Here is a 15,980-nt window from a genome sequence, read left to right on the forward strand (position 1 = left end):
CAGGAACAACAAAGTGTATCACTGGGTGATGGTTATTAACTACCCTAAAAAAACAAATATATCTTAGACCATAAGACTCCTTTTCTTACTATAGATAGCAATCTGATTATTCAAATCCATCATCATATATGCATCAGTGCTACAATATTAAAGAGAACGACTGAGGGAAGCCAAATGTGTAAATAGGGATATTAGGAAAATATGAAATAAAGCATGTCAATTTATAAATTCATCTGTTATGTACCAAAAGTCATTGTGGGATATCACAAAAACACAAAATAAATCATGTCAATTTATAAATTCATCTCATTACTGCCTAAACATTGTATTTTACTTCACTGAAACTCTTGGAAGTCAGAAAGAAAGATCATACAAACGTTACAAAAGGAAACTTTAAAACTTTCAACTCAGACTTCCACCATGGCATCTATGAGATGGCAAAACAAAAGAATCTTCCAAATGACAATTTTTCTCCAAAGGCATTCATTCTTTCTAATCCCTAACGGCGATCCAATTCACCACTCTAAGTACACTAATTCACCACAAAGACGCATCCATGTATGCACTTAAAAAGTCCAAAACAAAAAAAAATTATGCTGACATCAAAATTTAAGAGAAGATACTCCAGCAGATAACTAAAATGTATTTTTTTTTGTTTATATATCCAAGGAAAACAAAACCAAACACACCCTAGTCAAAATGCAAGATATTCCAAAGAGAGGAGTATACAAACCAAGTAAGAATTTTTTTAAATGCAAATAGAACAGTTAATACTAGCTGGTGCATGCTCCATTTTGATATGAAAAAATTATGTTCCCACCCTTCAACAAATGACATCCCATTCAAGAGGGTGGATGTGACATAACCAGGTGCACCTGATCATGAATGATTGTATTAGATTTGAACATTCTTGCTTCAAAATATATAGAGGTCTGGTTAAAATCAAGAATCAAGAACGCATTAGAAGAGACATTTAAAAGCACAAGATGGAAACAAAGATTCATGGTACTATCTAAAGAAATATACACCTTTCTGATCTAAGGGAATGGGGTTCCCTCTACGAAATTACTCCCATCATGCCCCTCATATAAATGTTACATGAAAGATCGGTTCCCACTAAACGTTGGTGGACACATTGTTCGCATGGTGTTCTTTCTTACACTGCTTGAACAACAGCAACCCTAGAATAACAAGAAAAACTCCATAAATGTTTGTCCATTGGCAGACCGAGATTCACAAGTGGCATAGCCAGAGAGCACCCCATCTATCCAATGGACAAACTTATCGATTTGAGAAGCAGAAAACTACATGGCAAAGTAGAAAAGGTCCCCAATAAGGGCAACGAAGAAAATTTCCTTTTGCTAGAAGTTTGAAACTTCACCAGCCGGCAATAACAAGGGAGAAGTTCAGTGCAGAGCAGAAGGGGATCTAGAGTCTGAACATTACCAATCCAGAGGGCAATTTAATTGACAGTCTCTACATGGCTGATGATCAGCCACATGTTTTTCTTAACTAGTACTTTCAACATGGATGGGGCATTGTCTAGATCAACAATCTCAAGGTCAAGTGGGAGTTCAAGAGGGAGTGGCAGGGGCAAAGCCATCTATAACAACAGGATCCACATCATGATGCAAAAGAACAAAACCACCAACCATGTGGAAGATATAATCTGTATCAGTATTCCCATATTGATAGCACACCACATTGCCAGAAAGTACTCATCAAAGAGATATAATAAAGTCCACCACGTTTGCATCTAATGTATCCTTTTCTTTTCCTTTGCATGGAGGGGGCCCCTAATGTACCTTGAAGATTTGAACAACATGGAATATCGTTGCAGTAGAGTTCAATCAACATATCAAAAAACTTGAAGATAACATGTCAGACATCCAATACTATCAACAACACCTTATAACAAATTATCAAGGTTACTTACCCTGGAATGGTGCAGCAATCGCAATCCAATTCTTCACATACTTCTCAAAAACCTGAGAACAATATTTAAGTAAGATGAAACAGCAAAGAAATAGCAACAAAGAGTGTCCCATGTATATAACCACTATCCATGTTGGTTCTAAACTTGAAAATCCTAACTAAGAAATAACAACCATTCCAAATTCATAACCAATAAGAAATAAATTGCCGAATCATTGAATTTACCACGCAAAAATTCAGAAATAAAAGGAGTTGAAGATTAATTAGTAGAAGAATACTGATAAACAAATAAAGGGTGACTGCAATTAATAAAGATTCTCAAGAAGCCACTGTGAATGATAATCGGAAATGACTTGAAATCTTATAGTTGGTAAGGCACCTGAGATCATCAAGGCATTCCAGTGCATGGTCTAGTCTCATCTCACCCTCCCAAGTAAGTTACATATAATCCCCACCCCACCTATCCTGTTCGCACCCCCACTTCAACCATAGCATTCCTTAGCCCTTTCAATTTAAAAATGCTTCAACTCTTTGTAGATTATATTGACAGTAGAACCAAACACTTAGCATAAATCAGAAACAAAATTAAAGCTTAGGTGATTATGTTATGACAGAAGCTACAACAGCCAGCCCTCAGGATGCTTAGGTGATTATGTTATGACAGAAGCTACCATAGCCAGCCCTCAGGATATTTAGCAGGGACAAGTATAAGATCAATGAGGAACATCATAATGATTACTGCATTACCATGGAGGACTGGATAAAGAAGAGAGGAAACTTTGAGATAGAGCATTGGAATTGCAGGAGAGGGACAGAATCATGAAGCACACACTCAAGTCAGTAACCCAAAATTACTTTGTAATTTAAAACCTCCTTTCCAATGTTGGGTAGGTTCAATTATATAAAGAAAAACAAAACAAACTAGATTCTAACACAAAAACTAGACTTCAACACTCAAACTAATTTCTCATCATCATCATCAACAAGAAGCACAACAAACCATGTCCCAAATGAGTGGGATTGACTAGATGGATTGTTGACTTTCAATCAGCTCTATTTGAGTCACTTATATGAATCATTCATAAGTATTAAAAGCTTGATCAACTCAACCATCCAGCAGCACAATAAATGGGAAATAAGAACAAAAAGAGTGTAATAGAGCACCTCTTTCATATCAAAACTAGATCGGCTGAAGCATGACTGCCACGCTCCATCATTGTAATCAGGCCATAATCCATCTGGAATAGAATGGTTGTATATGATTTAGCTCAAACATTTTAAAATAGAAAAGGGAGTTGGGGATATCAAAATCTTTATTATTTGCTTGGACATCAAAATCGAATTTGTAGACCTAAGTACTCTGTAACTTGTAGACCACTCTTTGTACTGAAATAATAGAATTTCTATTGTTCAGTACAGTTTGGGTTGCTCTCATATTACAAAGAAGGATTTTTAGATGGGATACACGAATACCAAGCGTTAAAAACTCCTCTAAACAAACAGAACAGCATTGATGCAACCATCATTCTCTGGGTTATTTGAAACTTGAGCGTATTTTCCTGTAATCATTGATCAAGATTAGCAAAAGGAAACATGAACATATATGAACTAAATAAAATACAAGAAGAAGACTCACCCCACACAACTTTTCCAGCTGGAGTAACTAGACCAAGTTCACTAACATTCACCGCCAGAATGGAAAAATTTTTCATTAATCAAAGAAATATCTTCAGGAAGGTATAAACAAATGGAAGATATCAAAAGAACCACGAAGACTAGGCCTTAATATTACCTCAATGATAGTTCCCCTGGTCATAACACCCAAAGAAGTATACATCTGACCATTGGGATTTTTCTTCACTCTAATTATCTCTAGATTAAATGTGCACTTAAGCTCAGGGTGTGTAACATGGGCCTTAGTGAACCTCAAGGCGGAAGGACAAATGAACCGTTCATACTTTAGAGGCTTCCTTGTAAAACTAGGTCCCACGAATTTGGACTTGGTTATCATCCTCTTCCATTGCTTTGCTGCAAAATAAAATATTAGGAAACTTTTATAAATTTTAACAGCAAAAGGGGATGACAATGCCCAGAAGAAAGGAGAGGGTATTAACTCTATATTAATCCCAGCTTGGAATGACATGCAATGAGACATAATATGTATGCGAACAAGAACAAAATTAATTTTATTTTCATCCACTGGAGATAACAAAATAGGCCTGATTCTGTTTTGTGACTCCTGCCATAGGAATGCAACAAACCTAGAAAATGTCCTAGTTCGATTCTTAAATAATAATACAAATCATGCATGCAATGATAAGTCCCTGGTAAGGTTGGCATCCATGTCAGCCACCAAATAGATCTCTACCATATGGTGTACACTAAGCTCGGAATTTGTTTCAAGCAATACCTTTGACTTCATTAAAAAAAAAAAAAACAAACAAACAAACAAACAAACAAACAGCTTCCTTCATAAAAATTGTTTGCTTCAAACAAGCATTCACCTCACCCGGCAACCTCCTCAATCTTGTCACCTATTATAACTTACTTCTATGTTGCATTTCCAACTCTAGGCTTCTCAATCTCACTACCCATCAATCCCAAAATCTGCTGTCTCAGAAACCTATAGCTAAGTTCAAATAATGCACAGATAAAAAGACCCACAATCCCATGTTCGCATGTTGGAGAAAGAAGTCCAAAATCATCTCATCACATCAAATAAGCTCACAAAGATGTACACCAGCATGAAAGGAAGATACCTACCAACCTCAAGACTGTAACAGAAGTCAAAATTTGCAAAAACGAAATGCAGAGTAAAAATAAGAAGAAAACATGAAACAACATTAATCAAAATGAAATATAAAAACTTACAAATCAATATAAGAATAAAAATAAAAAAGAGGAAACTCACTTTTCCTTTTACCAGTCGTTACAACCCTGAACATCTCATCTTCAGCTACAAGTCTTACCTGCAGGGAAAAATAGTTCCCCATTATAATGATCTCCAAGAGTTAGAAGTGTACTGATTAAAAAAATCTACCAAGTGAACACATACTATTAACGTAGCCTCAAGAGGATGACCAGAGAAAGAGGAAAATGGAGTAGAAATTGCAACGGTGACGACATTAACAAAGATTACGCAGAAAACTGACAATTAATAATAGAAATTCAATTTGAAATAAAATGAGGAATTAGTTGTTTTTTTTACTTTCCAGAATTGAAAGCTTATACCTTGTTGGGGGTTTCCAAATCAACAGCAGGGATCCTATTTGAAAGCTTCTTTTAACAGATTGAATAAAAAGAAGAGAAAAGCAGACCCTTAGCCTGTCATCCTCGCACACCGACCATCTAGATCCTGAGGATATGCTCATTATCATCAAGCAGTTCGAGTCTTTGGAGATGGTAGTTGCTTGAAGCCCACACTTCAGAGAGACGAGTTGAGATTTGCCACAGAGAGAGAGAGAGAGAGAGAGAGAGAGAGAGAGAGAGAGAGAGAGAGAGAGAGAGAGAGAGAGAGAGAGAGAGAGAGAGAGAGAGAGAGAGAGTAGGCATTCGGCTCGAGTGACTAACTCGTTGACTACTGCTTTCTCCCAACTGATTTCTCCCAATTGAAAAAAAGGGCGCGCAGTGTTGGGCGGGGAGGCAAAATTTCGGTCAATACAGTGGCGGTATACAAAACCGCATTATTGGAGGCAGTTTTTCGGCGTGTAAGGCTGATTTTTTCAACATAAACCACCACTAATGATATATTAATTGCCATAGGTTCAGAAGTTTCTGTCCATTCATAAACCGCCACTAATTCTCCTTTTTCTTGTAGTGGCAATACTACCCCCATTGATAGGGGTAAAAGGCATAGAGCTGTGTTGTTGCAGGGCCTAAGGGTAATAAATGAGCACTTGCCAATTGTAGTTCAATTACCATTGACTAAGATTAGTTGAGGGTTTATATAGCATACCTTGAGGTAGTATGATCACTAGGTGTTCAAGGTCAGCCTTGCTCTCCTCTCTGTCTAATATGTCAGATGCCAATTGGTGATGGTTATACCATATCTGTTGTAGCAAGTAGCTCAAGTAATATGCCATTTGCAGTGGATTTGGCACCAAGTATCTCACTTGAGGCAAATAAAGTGCTAGATCTTTGGTCCTCTGCATTTATGGTTGTGGGCATTTCTGAGCTTCATTCGTAACCTGTCTTTGCATCATCTCAAGGACATAAGGTCAAGCCCCTCGATCAACTGAGGTAATTTTGATTGAAGGCCATGGACCTAATTGGGCCATCAGTTCAAGACCAAACTGGTTTACTTGATGGAAATTTGTACAATACATATAAAGATGATCAAAGCAAAACCTTGAACATGTTATTTGTGTTTCTTTTACGGGCACAATTGAGATTTCTTCACATAAAGGGCGTACCCAATGCCGAAGACAGAATAGAGTCAATAGTTCCCACCGTAAAATACCCAACTCTCTCCAAGGAAATTTGAACTCCACACCACAACTTGAAAAGATGTCATAAATTAAGTCATTAATTACAAATCACAGGTATATACATACCTGGGTTCTTTGTTCATCTGGACAGACATGAGATAGTCTATGTGACCCTTGCTTGACACCTAATATAAAAATTAATATCCAAAAAGTTGAATTTTAGCTTCGGTTTCATTCAGGTATCCTTGGAACAGCATATAAAAAGATTATCAAGCCAGATCCGAATGTTAAGCAGGTAAAGAACACAGTAGAGCCTGGTATTTTGTTAGTTCCTGTTCACAGGTTAAGTAGTTAGCACGAGTTACTTTCATTAAACAAGAAAAAAAAAATTCAGCACCTGTTTACAACAAAGAAGGTTAGAATGTCTTTTTCTTATCAAAGTGACAAAAGCAAATTAAAAAGGTTAGAATAGGACATATAAGGGCAGATTCAAACAACCTGTGCATGTACTTGGGGTTGAACTCAGTAGATGAGAAAAAGGCCTTGCCAACAAAATCTGTACTAAATATTTGCAGTAGCTAGCAGTCCCCAAACAGTTTCATATCCCATTTTAGAGTAGAAATAAAGCAGTGACAACAAGTACTTAGGCATGCATGAAATCAATGGGTATTTTTCACCAACTGATCTAACTTTGGACCTGATCAACAAATCAATGGTTCTATCCGTTAATAGACTAGAATCATATGGAAAATAAACTAAAATTATTACAACAGAATAGCTTGAATTTGGTTTTGGTACCTTTAACACCCAGTAAGCTCCAGAATGTCTTGCCCAGAAAGAAATAGCTCTCCACAGTCAGAGGCTAACTAAGAGATGAGAGGACTACTTGGTGGCTTATCATCATCACTGTCATTATGAAGGCAAGCTCTCTTATCCCTCTTCTCCCATCGCATCAGAAACAGAGTTCAGTCTTAAACACTGAGATATCTACTGTAGGAACTTTATTCTTATACTACTGTATTTTCAGAAGGATAATTAAACCCAGCTTCCTGAACAAGCGATGGACGTTCTAGCATCCACTGGTTGGACCCGTCATCATTTAAACCCAAGGTAAGGGCTGGAAATAATGGCGCCTTCATGTCCTCATCAACAACAGTCTCTTCTTCCTGTTTTTCATTAGGACGAGACTTTGATCCTTCAACCTCTGCTTCTGGCCAACACGTTAAGCTTGGGCTAAGAGGACCCAGTGCATCATCTTCTTGCTGGTTGGGCCAATAATCTAATGTAATTACTCCACCATCATCATCCACGTATGACCAATTCAAGGTATTCGAATTTTGACAAGACTTTTGCTTACCAAGTTCCCTGTTCTTGAACAAGAACTCGCAGAATTTTATGGAACAAGGTGTATTGATATCTAAAATCTCAATTACATCATTTTCCTGCAATGGAACTCCACACCAGTCAAAGCCTTTGAAATGGCAAATGTAGATTACATGTCCATCAATACTATGGTCAAGATGCTCCACCATTAGCGAATGGAAACAAATAATTTTCTTGTCCTTTTGGTGGATGCAAGCAGAAACATCTATGCTGAAGCCTTCTGTACAGGAGATGAGGTTTGAGATATCCAGAACAAGGCAAAGAATAAAACCACTATCATAAATCCGTTGATTTGCAATCAAGGAATAACTGTATCTAATGGCCTGTGACAAGGAAAGTCTTCCCTGCAAATAACCAAGAACAAAAAGGAAAGAACCACCAATAATCAGAATAAAAAATTTACCGGTAAATAGTTTCTACGGAAAACATGACAGGGATGACCTGCACCTGTGTCTTCTTTTGAGTATGTGTCAAGTTATATGATCCGCGCGCATCGAATTCGTACAATGATTCTAATTCCTCAAGGCCCTGGATTTCCTCCAGCTTATCGCAATACCTGAGCCTTAATGTTGACACTTTTAACTTTGACAGATCAGGTAGTCGTACCAATGATCCACAGAATTCAATATGAAGTTCAACCAAACATGGGGGAAGCGCTGGGATGTATTCCAATATTGCACATTGACAAATCTTTAATTGCTTCAAAGTTTTCAAGGCTAACAAATTTTCCGGAAGGGAGTTAAGCCGTGCCAGAAAAGTGATTTCCAGCTCCACTAAATTTGGGGGCATTGAAAAATCATCATGAAAGTCAGTAATACGGTTTTCTTCCAGTTGTATTCTATCCAAACATCTCATTCCCTTGAATGATCTTGGTAGCTTCACTAGTGTGATGCAATATCGAAAATCTAATAACTCAAGCTTTTCTAATAGTCCAACACCATCGGGCAACTTCTTGAGTGAGAAACAGGATTGAAGAATAAGCTCTTTGAGAGAAGTGATCCTAGAAATGCTGTCTGGGAGTTCTTCTATTTCTGTAGATGACAAATCAAGCTTAACTAGTGATTTTAGATCACCAATTGACTCGAGCAATTTCTTGAGTGACTCACAAGACTTGAGAATAAGCTCTTTGAGAGAAGTCATCCGAGAAATGTTGTCTGGGAGTTCTTCTATTTTTGCGAATGACAGATAAAGCTTAACTAGAGATTTTAGATCACCAACTGCCTTAGGCAATGTCTTGAGTGAGAAACATGATGCAAGAATTAGCTCTTTCAGAGAAGTCATCCTAGAAATGGTGTTTGGGAGTTCTTCTATTTCTGCAAACGACATATCCAGCTTAACTAGAGATTTTAAATCACCAATTTGCTCAGGCAGTTTCTTAAGTGACTTGCACAACAAGAGAATAAGCTCTTTGAGAGAACACATCCGAGAAATGCTATGAGGGAGCTTTTCTATTCTTGTCTCTGACAAATCAAGCTTCTCTAGGGTTTTCAAGTCCCAAATAGAGTCAGGCAGTTTCTTAAGTGATGTGCACAACTTGAGAATAAGACTTTTGAGCTGACTCAAATGCCCAATGGACTCATCTAACTCATTCAATGACTCACATCCTTCAAAGTCCACTTGCTCCAAGGAAGGAAACCATGAAAAGTTTGGGGACTTTAAAAGGTAGCAACAATAACTATGATTGAGAATTTTCAATTCTTGAAACCGCTGTAAACAAAGAGAAAACATACATATATTAGATTTATAAAACTTAATATTATTACTGGGAAATAGACAAAAATCAAATACAATACCTCGTGTTCATCTAAAGGTCCAACATTCCAAAGCTGATTAAAACCGTTGTGTGATAGCTTGAGATAAACTAATTTCCTATGATAAAAACTGGAAAGTAGGAAGCTTGTCAGCGTAAAAGATTCAAACCTAGAAGAAATGTTAAGAACTCTTAAGTTGGGCATCAGCTCCAAAGATTCCGTAGTTAAACCAAAAGATGGCGGTGAAGCATCAATGAGGCTCATGCCTTCTATTGTGTCAGTTTCCTATAATAGAAAATAATTCAATTAAATGGAAATGGTTGGATAATAGAACTATATTAACAAAAAAAAGGCCGGGGGGGGTGTTTAGGTTACCTTCTGTCCTCTTAACACTGTCACAATGTCGTCAGCAGACCACAGCCTACTACGCTTACCTGGATCTTTGCGGCTTTCTTCTAAGACAATTTGTCTTCCCATGTCTCTGATTTGATCATGCATCATCAGGTATTCACCATCAAACTTTAGAAGTGATCTTTTTATTAATCGGGATATTGTTGATTTTGGATGAAAGCCACAAGCCTCCCATATGGAAGTTACAATTTCCTTTTTCCATCCAATGAAAAAGCAAGCTGCATCAAGAAATATACCCCTTTGATAATCATTTTCCAAAGTGTCATAGCTTATCCTCAGCCTTCTTTGAACTTCTTCAGGAGGAATTTCTTTTAACATTTTTAATGTACATTCCCACTCATCTTTGTCACTTATATCTAATAGATAAGACCCAAATACCTCTAGAATTAAAGGTAATCCTCCGGAATGGGATACCACATCATGTGAGAGTAACATATAATCTTTTGGAGGTTGGCTATTTTGAAAGGCATGCCAACTAAATAGTTGAAGAGACTGTGCATGATCTAGCAATTGAGGCTTGTATATTTTATCTCCATTAACTTTAGCCAAGTTCAAAATATATTCATCTCTTGTTGTGATTATGACTCTGCTTCCTTTGCCAAACCAATTGAGTTTACCAGCCAAAGCATCTATCTGTTCTTTATTGTCAACGTCATCAAGAACAAGAAAAACCTTTTTCCTTCTAACTCTTTCTTCTATTAATATTTTTCCTCTATGAAGATTTCTTATGTCAAAGTCTTCCTTGAAAATTTCCTTTAGGAATTGCTTTTGCAATGACACTAGACCCCCGAATTGTGCGGCTTGTTCTCTAATGTCTGAAAGAAAACAATGGTTATCAAAGGTTGAAAGGATGTCATTATAGACAACCTTGGCAAGAGTCGTCTTCCCAATACCACCAAAACCACAAATTCCCAAGAATTGAACATCATTGGAGCTAATATTTAATAATGATAATATATCATTTACTCTGGAAACCATGTCAATAGGGTACTTGCACTCAGCCAAGCGTGTGCTATAAACCAACTCCCTTAGAGCCCTTTTGACAACTAATTCAACTACCTCTGCTTGATCCCTGTAGTTATTTTATTTAAAAATAAAATCACAAGAACAAGCAAGGGATGAAAAATCAAGTAAAGGGAAGAATAAATAGATTGAAGAATCTTTTGAAATGAAAATCAATAAAATTCTAATAGCTACAGAATGAAAAAAAAAAAAAAAAAAAGTTTGAGGGATGGAGACTTACTTAGTAACGTCGAGAACTTCTCCTTTCAAGTTCCCCACCACTCTCAAAGCTTGCCTCCAGCTCTCTACTTTATGGGGCTCAAACTTCTTCTGGTGCTCTAGGAATGCTTTCTCAAAAGTTCCAGTCTGATTGCGAACATCCGATGGGTCAACAAAGAAGAATATGGGCAGGATTATTTGATTGTTGCATCTATGGCATTGAACTATCTCAGCAAGTTCTTGCAGGCACCATTTGCTATCCGCATAACCTTTAGAGAAGACAGGGATTGAGATTTTGGAACTCTTGATCGCTTCATGGAGGGCTGGGCCAATTGCTTCTCCAGTCCACAGTTTTTCACTATCAAGAAAAGCATTGATTCCCTTGTGATTCATAATTTTGTAAAGGAATCCAATAAAGTTTTTGCGAATATCTTCACCTCTAAAATTGATAAACACATCATAACACCCACTTGCGGAGGCAACAGAGGAAGAGGAAGAGGAAGAGGAAGCCGAGTCCAAAGTGGCCATGGTTGCAATGAAGATAAGCATCACGAAAGTGATGTCCACCTGCTCCATTAAAAGTACATGAGACAAATTCCATTACAACCCAGATGCATATTGCCTCGGATAATATCTCAGGAGTGCCTAGTGAAGCCTGAGAAGTTGCCACGTAGAATATTCCAATCCAATAGCTCACATAAAACACTAAATTTTACCATATTAATATCCACCAATGCGGGTTGGTAGAGTGGTAAAATCCATACTTCTCAGTGGAGAGGTCATGGGTTCGACCCTTGGAGACGACAAGCATCCCCCTGAGGATATAGTCAAGGTGCGCGCAAGCTGCCCGGATGAACCTCAGATACCAAAAAAAAAAATGAATCATCTCCCCTAACGTATGTATTCTTTGGACGTTATAACTACAAATTATGTAAGACTTACAAGTAAAAAATTAGTTGGGTGTTGGATTTGTCGTATTCAATTATTTAAGTAACTTCTATCCAAAAAAATTATTTGAATAGTTATCTGATTAATTAATTCATAGGGGTTGGAAAATCTACTCATCAGTTCTTGTCGGCTTGTCTTGTGAAGTTTTCCTTTTTTTAATAAATAATTATATTAAAGAAACTACACCAAAAGAGAAAATACAAAGAGAAAAGATAAGAAAGAAATGGGAGAGAGGTGGGGGGAGCAACCAATTGAGAGGGAGATTGGAGAGAAGACTGAAGAAGAGCTAAAACTCTAAGAATTAATAATCAACATATTTTGTAGAGAATCAGTAACAGGGGGATGAGGCATAGAAATTAGTCTAGAAAAAACATCATAATATATGGCGTTCAAAATCAAGCTTTGAGAACGAGATTTGGAAGTTCATCTTTTCATGTTGCGCTCCCACCAAATGTGGTGAATAGTAGCAGCAAAGACGAGCTTACCCACATGCTCGCAAATCGTAGAGAACATTCTTTGTTTTTAGGATCCATTTCCAATCTCGAGTAAAACCAAAAGATTGCCTCGATCTAGACCAAATAGAAGCAAGGGCTAACCTACAGATGGAACGAGAGAATGGACAGGTGAAGAAAAAGTGGTCTGGGTCCTCATCTCTTGAAGTTATGATAGTGTTCACCGGGAATTCTATCAGTCCATTTATTACAAATGGACCATTCATTTTTTTTATAGATATGTAACACATATTTAAAAGTCACATCAAAGGGTTATAATTAAACTAAAATAATTTTTATATTGTAAATTTATAATTTAATTTTATCCCATTGATGTGACTGAACTTTTCAAAGAGAAAAGTTAATCTAAAACCTAAAAAAGCAGAATTTTGTTGATGCTTTGAAGATTGAGTAATTTCATATTTTTAATTAAGAGTTTGAAATAATTCAGTTGGATAAGGACGATAAAGAGTTAAAGTAATCCCACTTGAATTTTATAAACATTGATCATTTTGTAATGCGAGGGTGTGCTTCTCTGGCATCCACTTGGTCAAAAGAAAAAAACATCATCGTGTAATTAAATTATAAATTTACAATATAAAAATCATTATCTTGATTTGTGACCATATGGATAAGCTTTAAAAACGATTTTAAGAACATTATCTTGATTTCTTCACCTTTTTTTATTTTTTATTTCCTGGGTAGACTCACCTGCAGAGCTTGAATTCTCATGTATGTTTCTTTTTTCGGTGAGAATCTATACGCTTTCCTACTTTCAAAACATGTCAAACTTTACTCTCTTTTTTTAACTTCACAAAAGAAGTGAAATTTTGTGTTTTTTTTTTTTTATATCTGAGGTTCATCCGGGCAAGTTTGCTCGCACCTCAATTTTGGGAGCAAGATTTAGAAGTTCATCTTCTCATGTTGTGCTCCCACCGAATGTGGTGAACATATACAAAGACGAGCTTTACCGATATGGTCACAAATCATAAAACTATAAAATGTTCTTACGCTCTACTTCCAATTTCAAGCAAAACCAAAAGATTCAACTCTCTACGGAGAAGTATGAATCTTACCATTCTACCAACCCTGTATTGATATTAATATGATTGCATATGTCAGATCTAGTATCAGCTCTCTGCAATATGGTATTATCCTTCTTTTTTTTTTTTCACACTTAACTTACCAAAAACAAAAAACTTCATGCATTACGGGTTTTGATTTTTCTATGGTTTTGATGACTAAAAGCTTGTTTGTCCTTAAATAATTAAAAAGAGCTAACCCAACTTGTTTGCCCCTTATTTCCCCTTTATTTATGGGTGAATGTTGCAATTTGTTAACTTTTCATATGATTAGAATTTTAAAGAAAAGATATGATCACAATTTTACATTTCATGGAATTTAATCATGAAAATAATACCTTATTTTCAGTAGATTTCGAAGTTTACTTGAATGAATGCAAGAAAACTGAAATTACAACAACCAATTATTTCGTTGTAAATTTTCTACCAAATCCTCTGGAAATGACTCCATTGTTCAAAATTTGGAGGGTGTACCTCCAGGTAGTTTGTGCTAAAAGAATAATTTTTTGGCAATACAATATTTATGAATTACAATCAGGTTTTATTTATTTGCAAGCTAGAGTAGATGACTAGAGATGTTTTTTAGGGCAGGAATAACTCTGATACTGAACCCCGGTGACTGTAAAGGATCATGTGAAAGTCAATGGGCAGCTCACTGATAAGATTACCCTAACAAGAGGCTGACAACAAGGGTTTTCTCTTAGTTTATATATACATTTTGTTCTCTGTCACAAAAGCTCTCCCAAAGACTTATAAAAGCAACATTACCCCCACCGCGAGGGGTAAAAGGCTTAGAATTGCGTTTTTGCAGAGCCTTGAAAGAACACTTGCCATTTGTAGTTCAATTACTTTTGACTGAGGTTGGTGGAGTGTTTATATCGCATAATCTGAGGTAGTATCATCATTGGTTGTTCAAGGTCGGCCTTGCTTTCCTTTTTGTCAAGCCCGATCGAGCCTCATTCCTAACCTGTCTTTGTATTATCTCAAGGACATTGGGACGAGCCCCTTGGCTGACTCGGGTAATTTTGATCGAAGGCCGTAGACTAGGTTGGGCTATTAATTGGTTCGTGACCAAGTTGGTTTACTTGACGGAAATTTGTACAACATATACAAAATGATCAAAGCAAATCCATGAACATTTTTAGTATTATGTTGTTCAGCTATGCCAACTTTTATGGGCATAATCAAGATTTCCTCACATTAAGCAGAAAGAATAATAATACATGTAACAAAAATTGGACTTAATTAAACCCATTCCAACCCTGTATCTGAAGTCAGATATCCCTTTTACACCCTCTTTCAACTCAGACTCTCAAAATCCCCTAAAAGATGTTCCAAATCAAATAGTACTCGACAACTAGCTTACGGCTCAATTTGTGCTTTCTTAAATGCCTGTATCAACTTTTTCACCCTCACCATTTTGTTTAGGTGAAAGAGTTATATAGGAGGCAAATAGGAGGCTTTTGCCTACTTCCCAAAAATCCTTGTAGAAGATCTGCTCAAGGTCTTGGTCGAAATCTTAAACAACCCCAACCTGTAGAATTCTGACCCATGCATCTAGTAGGAAACTAAAAGAATTGTATCTAATATGGGTTGATCCAGCTTTGTTGCTTTGAACTTTTGCTCTATTCATGCAAGAAAACTGAAATTACAACCACCACATTATTTCATTGTAAATTTTCTACCAAATCCTTTTTAAAATGACTCTTCTGATCAAAATTTGAAGGGTGTACCTCCATGTAGTTTGTGCTAAAAGAAAAAAAATTTCGTTAATACAATATTTATGAATTAAAAGTAAAGTAAATAGTAATACCTCTATGAAGAATGTACTTTTTTTTTTAATGAGAAATAAAATAAAAACCTTAGAAACAGTTACATAATAGATTTTTTAGTTCCAACCTTACTGATGCGTCCAAAATCTGCTCAGCCCTTAGATCTCCATGTGATGTCCTACAAAACAAAAGCGTCAGATGTGGCCCGACCGCTGGGGTCGGGAGTCCACCTCCGAAGGCTAAGTCAGTTGATGAACTTAATCACAAACGGCTCTGCTAGAAGCACAGAGCAAAGGAATGAAGAACTGGGAAAGGTGATCTAGATAGCAGATCGCTGATAGTTTAGGTCTATCAGTATGTATCTGAATCTGAGTCTCAGATAGTATTCTTTTTTCGATCCCCTCACCTTGTATGGTAGTGAGGTTTATATAGAGTGTACCTTCGAATCTCCTTCGTTGGATGCACTTGAGCCTTCTTCGGGTAGTCGTTGGATTTTATCAGTTAGATCCGTTGAGCAATAGACTTCTACTAGTTTGGGCTAGTAGAGGACTCCTGTCAC

The 15,980-nt window shown here is 36.7% G+C and overlaps 1 protein-coding gene across 1 annotated transcript; it reads right to left on the bottom strand.

Moving 5' to 3' along the window:
- Positions 1 to 781: 781 nt before the first annotated feature.
- LOC149002345 (TMV resistance protein N-like) lies at positions 782 to 11,656 on the bottom strand. The gene is made up of 10 exons (XM_089137021.1): positions 11,151 to 11,656; positions 9,872 to 10,979; positions 9,539 to 9,781; positions 8,178 to 9,452; positions 7,161 to 8,089; positions 5,891 to 7,059; positions 4,847 to 4,904; positions 3,100 to 3,963; positions 1,937 to 1,988; positions 782 to 875 (listed from the first exon to the last, which is right to left on the bottom strand). The coding sequence occupies exons 1-5, from the start codon at positions 11,654 to 11,656 to the stop codon at positions 7,370 to 7,372; spliced, it is 3,852 nt and encodes a 1,283-aa protein (XP_088993147.1). The 3' UTR covers positions 782 to 875; positions 1,937 to 1,988; positions 3,100 to 3,963; positions 4,847 to 4,904; positions 5,891 to 7,059; positions 7,161 to 7,369.
- Positions 11,657 to 15,980: the final 4,324 nt, after the last annotated feature.

The sequence above is a fragment of the Hakea prostrata genome, chromosome 10, assembly GCF_041222555.1.
Source record: "Hakea prostrata isolate BN-2017 chromosome 10, UWA_Hpros_2, whole genome shotgun sequence".
Taxonomy (NCBI): Eukaryota; Viridiplantae; Streptophyta; class Magnoliopsida; order Proteales; family Proteaceae; genus Hakea; species Hakea prostrata.

Coding starts and splice junctions, on each gene's coding strand:
- LOC149002345 (XM_089137021.1), bottom strand. CDS start 11,656: ATGGCCACTTTGGACTCGGCTTCCTCTTCCTCTTCCTCTTCCTCTGTT. Junction 9,782..9,871: donor CAGTGTTAAGAGGACAGAAG/GTAACCTAAACA, acceptor TTTCTATTATAG/GAAACTGACACAATAGAAGG. Junction 8,090..8,177: donor CACAGGTGCAGGTCATCCCT/GTCATGTTTTCC, acceptor GGTTATTTGCAG/GGAAGACTTTCCTTGTCACA.